Source organism: Hippocampus comes, unplaced genomic scaffold (assembly GCF_001891065.2).
Source record: "Hippocampus comes isolate QL1 unplaced genomic scaffold, H_comes_QL1_v1.1 scaffold80, whole genome shotgun sequence".
Classification (NCBI taxonomy): domain Eukaryota; kingdom Metazoa; phylum Chordata; class Actinopteri; order Syngnathiformes; family Syngnathidae; genus Hippocampus; species Hippocampus comes.
In genome coordinates this window covers 723,513-730,652 of record NW_017806164.1, presented here as the reverse complement: position 1 = coordinate 730,652, position 7,140 = coordinate 723,513, and the positions used below count along the sequence as shown (strand labels likewise).

General features: G+C 41.0%; 2 protein-coding genes across 2 annotated transcripts in view; one reads left to right on the top strand and one right to left on the bottom strand.

Moving 5' to 3' along the window:
• The window catches only part of mafa (MAF bZIP transcription factor a), a 109,218-nt gene that overhangs the window by 38,168 nt on the left and 63,910 nt on the right, over window positions 1–7,140 (top strand). The window lies entirely within an intron of this gene.
• Window positions 3,869–7,112, bottom strand: LOC109531496 (ras-specific guanine nucleotide-releasing factor 1-like). The gene is made up of 4 exons (XM_019895809.1): window positions 7,035–7,112; window positions 5,466–5,659; window positions 4,747–4,856; window positions 3,869–4,166 (listed from the first exon to the last, which is right to left on the bottom strand). Exons 1-4 carry the CDS (start codon window positions 7,102–7,104, stop codon window positions 3,869–3,871), a joined length of 672 nt encoding a protein of 223 aa, XP_019751368.1. The 5' UTR covers window positions 7,105–7,112.

The following is a 7,140-nucleotide window of genomic DNA, read 5'->3' as shown; positions in this document are numbered from 1 at the left end:
TGTTTTACATCGTGCTTTAGCATTAGCACAGCAGACCTTGGTTCGATACGCAACATTCACTCTCTGTCAAACTGCTGTTTGTTGCGAAGTTTGCTGCCACTACCTCGTCGCCATTTCTTGACTTTATTATTTATTATTCCCCCCGCCCCCCACACACATTTTGGAATTAGCATTTTCTTCCCCATGCATGGTTTTCTTCAGGTAGTCCAGCTTCTTGTAATTCCCAAAACATGCACATTTGCTCCACACATAAGAGCTTCCCTAAAAGTTTGACCCTCCCACGTCGCTCGCTAAGTTCACCAACGAGGAGCGATCTTGCTCCACATCAACATCGGCAACATCGAGCAAAAGTTTGTCTTGTGCCGACCTGGACAATCATTGACTCCCTGCGCAAACACAAGTGCTCAGTTAGGTGATTGATGGATGAGGGGGCCAAGAAAAGGCGGTGCAGAGAACACCTGACCGATTTTGCTGACCCAACGTCAGCAGTGACGGTGGCAACGTGGGACAAACGAGGAAATGTACCTGTGGCGTAGCTTCGCTCGCCCTGCCAGTCATTGCGCAAGTGAGCGGTAAAAAGGGTGTGCGATGCACACCTCATTTTGAAGAAGTCGTTTGGAAAGAAAAGGATGTGAATTCGGGCAGGGTCCGACATGACCATGAGCCATGTTGTGGTAGCCCAAAGTGGCACTGACCCTGCATACTCATGAGACAATACGAAAAGTTTTCTAATTATATTGTATAAGTTTTATATATTCTCTCATATTTAGTGTCATTCTACTGTTATGTAAGCATTTCAGAAAATATCACTTCACTGTAGATGCTTTCTGTCATGTTATGTATTTTTGTGTTTGCAGTATAAAATCTATTCAGTTTATCTTCATCAGGATAACGGGTGAACTGAAGCCTAGCTGAGCTGGCATTGGGCAGGAAGCGGGTTAAACTCTGGATTGGTTGCTTTCGATAAAGACGATGTACGCAAGCATTGGGGGGGGCGGGAAATGAAGTACTCGACACAGGACGGCCTGAGCCGAGATTCAAACTGAGAACCTCACCTGAGAGGCAGACTTGCTAACTGCTAGTATGCTGATTTGACCCTCAAAGTTGACATTGAGATCAGTTATATCTGCACTAATCTACTCAGTCAACCATAAAACCTTTATTCAAAGTTCAGGAAATTATTACATTTTTAACACCAACTGACACATAAATATTAAATACAATCAAACGCTAATGCAGTTTGAAATGCATATACTGTAGCTCTGTCTTCTAAGAGCCCACACATCCAATAATATTTTTTAGGAGAAACTGTAAAGGCAAATGAATCTGTGCTTTACCATGACACCCCTAATTTGCAAATCAGGCTTGTTTGCTGTGGGAAAGCGAATCCAAAAGATGCAAAATCAAAGTTGTTTGTTCACACAAGTTGTTCTTTCCTTCCGACTGGGATAATACAAACAGGGAGCAGCAACCGTGCGTAAGGTAGTGACCAACCTGGCTCGGCGTTTGGACCTGTGAATTTGCAGCCTTCTGGAGTAGTAACAGAGGCAGACGCCAGAGACTTGCTGTCTATCAGAGGGGTTGCTTCCTGGTAAAGTTGACAATCGACCTTCCACGTGTGTTGGGTGCATCATTGAAATCTTGGCCTCGCTGCGCCCTTGACGCTACCGTCTGTCACAAGCTAAGCTTCGTGGTGACAGTTAGCCTCCACATATTTCCAGAAGGAGTCAAGGGTGTGTGAAAATGGTGCGGCGTTGGTTCAGTAAACACGGAGAAGCAGTTAAAAAAATGTTATTTGGGAAATAAAGCTCCACGTATTCAAATTTTTGCAGAAGTGTCCCAAGAGGCCACACGGAATGTATTAGTTCATTGGGTCATCGCCGTCTATACTCCGCTAACAAACACAGTGCGGCTCAGACTCTGACTAGCACTGTGCTTTTTGGCCTATACACTGTATACTGTATTATGAAATATTTATTTTACTGCATATTGGCCATTTTGCACATCTTGGAGTTTGTTTCAGTTTGTTACTGTTTACAAGAAAGAAAAGCAGTTTTATGATTTTATGTTTTGCTTCCTTGCTGTACCCAAGGGACCCAAAGCATGTGACTTCAAAATCAAACCAAACTGCTACCGATAAATTTTAGTGCTGACGTTCCCTCCTGGGTGTGTGTTTAATTTTCCGCAAAGATAAGATAAAGGATAAGATTGAAATGTAGTCGTGAAAAGGAATGACATGAGGTCCGGATAATCACACTTTTGTTGTGTGTGTGTGTGTGTGTGTGTGTGTGTGTGTGTGTTTGTTTTTTCAAAAATTGCTCCAGCCTGCGGTTGTCCGGTGGGATTGTAGGCTGGGGCACCCACCGTCATTATAATGGCCGTAAAGTTGAATTAATCCCAAGGTTTTCCAAGAAGGTACCAAGATGCCTTTTTCCTCTGCCGCTGCCAAGGTGCGCGTGCTAAGTTGTTTTTCCCAAATTTCCCAAAACTACAATGGGTAAAATTAGTGATCTGGGAATCTATGAAGTTGTTTTTCCTCTTGTTCATTTCTTTTCTATCATACACTTCTATCCCATTGTTGCCATTAACACCATTAGGTTGTCTCCAGACACTAGCAATACGTCTCACTAAGTGTATTTTGAGACGTGATCAATGGAGAGCTGATTCCATTCCTCATCCTTAAATGAATCAATTCCAGAGGGATAGATGTGCACATTACAGCTTGTTCAGTCATTGAAAAGCTTCATCAGATATTACTTACTGTAGGTTGAGTTGATTTATGGATTCCAGCACTTTCCAACTGTGATATAACAACAAACTAGCGGATGGATTGGTCGTGCTGGTAAATATCGCAGACTTGTGTGAATGGGATGATAGGTAACTGTGACCTGACAGGACCTTGGATGGCATTTGTTGTCATTGGGCTGTTATTTGTGGTGTTTTATCTTCTAAGGCACAGGTGTCGAAGTCCGGTCCTCGAGGGCCGGTGTCCTGCATGTTTTCCATCCCTCCCTGCTGCAACACACCTGATCCAAATGATCAGTTCATCAGCAAGCTCTATCGGAGCCTGATAGTGATCCTGATCATTTGAATCAGGTGTGTTGCAGCAGGGAGGGATGGAAAACATGCAGGACACCGGCCCTCGAGGACCGGACTTATACACCTGTGCCCTACAGTATTCTTCAGAAACTAAAGTATAAGGGTTTGACTGAAATCATGAAGAGCAACATTATATCAACAATAGAGTGTCAGAAATATTTCGTTGTCTGAACATAACTAATAAATAAACTATTTTTTTCAGTGAGCATTATTCACAGCAGGGCTCATATTGTTACTTACCACTGTACAGCTCTGATAACTAACAACATAAGGACACGAGACACTACAGAGTTCAAATAATAAAGGCAGCACCTGAAATATACCCTTTCAGACTAAAACAATATGACGACTGAAAGCCTGGAGTTCATGTTCCTGACTTTGAATTTCTGTTGATCTCAAATAGTCCTCTAAAACAGACACCCATGTGAATTATTAAAGGGTAATAAACCTTTGATGGAAATGATCACTTACTCACCTATTGAAATGTATTTCTCAGCATTCATTTGTTATACTTGTTAGATTTGGTTTTCTATATTCAGGCATTACTTACCAGTGCTCTCCATGCCCACTGAGAATCTCCATAGTCATCGGTTATTTCATTTCCTGTTTGGATGTTTTCAATTACAAACAAGCAAAGATGAGGTTTGTCCTGGATTGTCACCTTTTTCATTCTACATTTTGGGCCTTTGTGAGCATCATTGACCAGTCGACCTCATAAAACATCTTCATGGGAGGGAAAATTTGTCTTCACATACACCACAGAATAAGTTTAGAGATATCTGTCCATCAGGCCATTGCTGAATTTGATCACAAGGGAGGGAAAATGCTCAACTTTTTCCCGATTGTTGGTTAATGTGTACCACAGTTTAGGTTGAAAATATAAAATCAGTGTGGATGGATGAACGGATAAATAAATCATGCCAGTGAGTGGTGATAAAACAACCCTACCTTGCCTGACAAAGGTCTGGCTGGTGTCCAGCAGTACTTCACATCCCTCCACAATCATTCGTTCAATGGCCAGATTTTTTCGAATGTTCTCTGTCTCGCTCACCTCGTCGTGCATTACTCTGAAAAAATAAAACAGGACTAGCCACATGATCTCGCGTTCTGTGTGAAAAAAAAAAAATTCAAGGCGAAATAGGGTCTGTTGCATCGGAAATGAAACAATAATCTCCCTTCAAATGTTACAGTATCTTAAACTGTGATGGAGTCTTGTTTTCTTATAAACTACACCCAGCAGGTAGAGTAAATTGGGTTAAATGTAATGTTGAGCAAAATGTCGATTTATCGAATAATTTAGCATTTAAATTTATGTTGAATGTGTGCAATTGGATGTTGAATTATCAAATAAGCAAAATGGAATGTGTTCCTTGGCTGCAACCAACCGAGGACTTGTCAAGGTTATGGAAAGTTGTGCTACATTCACGCAGATCTCCTCATAAACCCCCTTTGCAAACATGATCCTGACATTGTCATGGAAAAAGGAGTTCAGAACAGTCTGAGAGACATTCCGAAATTTAAAAACAATATTTAAAAAACAAAAAAACAATGTCTGTTTTGGATGGCCGCATTACGGAATGCGCTTATGCCTCATTATTTTTGGTCCTACATGTCTGTGTTTGAATGACTGACAACGTGAAGATATACCTCGAAAGCTCTTCGAGTTTGGACTTGGCGTAGTCCAAGCTATTTCTCTCCACATGCTCATGAGGAGTGTGAGCCAGTAATTCATGGAGGGTCAGGATATAACGAGGGATCTGACAGAGAGAAAAACAGACTCATTAAAAACTTCTAGAAGTGACAAGATATTCAACATGTGCTCTCTGTACAAAATTATTAATTGGCCGGGATAAATTTCACTGCATTTACAGTCCAGATGGATCATGTCATTGAACTAGTACGCCACATCTTGATCCTGCCATTTCTTTGATCACACAAAAAAAAATCTCGACGTTTAATACGACAGCTGTTGTTTAACAGGTTTTGTCACTTAACAAGAAGTTGAAACTCATTACCAAGCGTTGAGAACCAAAGGCTTGCGGACTCAAACAACCTAATAAATATGATACATGAAGGACCATAGCTGATGCATTACTCTTGTAATGATGATGATGATGATGATAAAAGTCAAATAGCGCCACAAATGCTGTAATTAACAATTGAAATTTCTATACTTGAACTCCATTTTTCAGTTCAAACTAAACCCAAAGAGGGAATATCCACATTTATGCGAGCACTTAAACAACTATGGCCAGAAAAAAGTCTCTACACTACCAAAGTACTAAAAACTCACTGATGTTATGAATGTTATTTGTGGGGAGTCCATATTCGAGTGCATTTATAGGCGACGGTCCTGTTGTGCATACCTGAAACATGGGGTAAGTTAGGAAAGTCTCCAACGTTCTTTCCTCGCAGTCGGGCTTCATCTCGTACTGCTTCAGCAGTTTGTCAAAGTCTCGGTTCTGTTTGCAGTGGGCCAAGATCTGCAGGCTGTACTGATGATTCCGCACAAACTCTTGGTAGATGTTTAACATGGGCAGCAAAATGTCAAAGAGGTCGGCTGTTAGGAGGACAGAAAACATACTTTGCGACTGGCCTGGAAGGTGGATCTAAGTTTGACAGCAGCAGCAGCAGCATTGTTCTGCATGTGGCAGGCTTTAGAAGCATAGACTGTGGACCACGGAGAAATTCTGTATAGTCTGAGAGCTTTGCAGGGATCCAAAAAAATGAAGTTGAAATAATGAGTCAAGATATCGATATCAATCAAGAAAGGAAAAGAAGAGGAAAGAAGGACTAGACAGGAAGCTATAAGTGTCACCGACAGAAAAGCCTTCCAGCTAATGTCCCTTTCAAAGCTCCAAGATGCCCAGTCTCACTGTCAGCTCCAAGTTGGCAAAGGCCCGTGTGACTTTTGCACACATCTCCAGTTTTGAGAGCTTGATTAAATTCTCCGTCAAAAAAATTTGGCTGGAACAGGAGAGGCAGATTGGATATCTGTCTGCGGGCAACAGAGAGAGGCGCGGTGACGATTTCTTACGATTTGTGGACTTGCACAACTCGAGACAGATTTACAGAACAAAGACTGTGGGCCAGATGGCTTGCACATCATAAATGTTTTATCTGAGCATTATTCAAGTGGTCCTTTATGGAACAAGGTAGCGGAAGGTTGAATTCACATGAGAATTACAGCACACCTTTTACTCTGCTTGTATGGCGTTCCTTACCAGCAGTTTTTGCCATATCGTTTTTGATTCATCTACCTTGTATGAACTTATTACGTGACGTTCCAAAAAAAAAATCAATCAAAGATCATCTCCCTTATTTTCAGTAGCTATAAAAAAACGTATTTTACAGTGACATCAGAATCTTAGTTTGACGGCAAACCCGTTCCTATTCAGCATGTAATGTTTCACTGGTTCTTTGGCAACATAAATAATTACAGATAACACTCGCCAATTCGCAGTTTCAATATTTTTTTTATGTGCAATCTATCATTAGCTTTTCATCAAAAAACTCAATTTTTATGGGACCTCAACATATTTTTGCCTCTTTCTGTACCGTCATAAGATACCACGAGATGACCAGTAGGAAACAAGTAATTGGAGTCAGTGAAATATGCTGAACTAATGAAAAGTCTGCATTTTTCTTTTGCAAATCAAACAATATGTGGGCTATAATATTCTAAGATACTTTAAAAAAAAAATTTTTAAATTGAATCATAGTTTTTGGGATAATTATAGTAAAGTTTAAACTATTAACATCGTCAATTACTTGGGGCGAGGCTCGGCCCCAATAACCTCTGAAGTACGGGGGTCTACTGTACAATAAAAAACTAAAAATCAAGAGTGGAGATGCAGGATTTTCATCAGACAGTGATGAATTATTTTTTAAGGTGATCTCAACAAGCCTGGGGGCATTGTCGTCGTCTCTCTTACCCAGCACCAGTGTGGGCCAGCTCGCTATCCTGGCCTTCAGGCCCTGGTAGAAGATTTGGTGGAGGAACATGATGGTCTCGCTGCCCCAGAAAAAAAAAAAAAAAAA

Bases quoted from the DNA above. Each gene is read 5' to 3' on its own strand.
- LOC109531496 (XM_019895809.1), bottom strand. From the start codon at position 7,104: ATGTTCCTCCACCAAATCTTCTACCAGGGCCTGAAGGCCAGGATAGCG. The intron at 5,660-7,034 runs GTAAGAGAGACG...TCCTCCTAACAG, and splicing joins CTGGCCCACACTGGTGCTGG to CCGACCTCTTTGACATTTTG. The intron at 4,167-4,746 runs GTATATCTTCAC...TTATTTTTTCAG, and splicing joins AAACTCGAAGAGCTTTCGAG to AGTAATGCACGACGAGGTGA.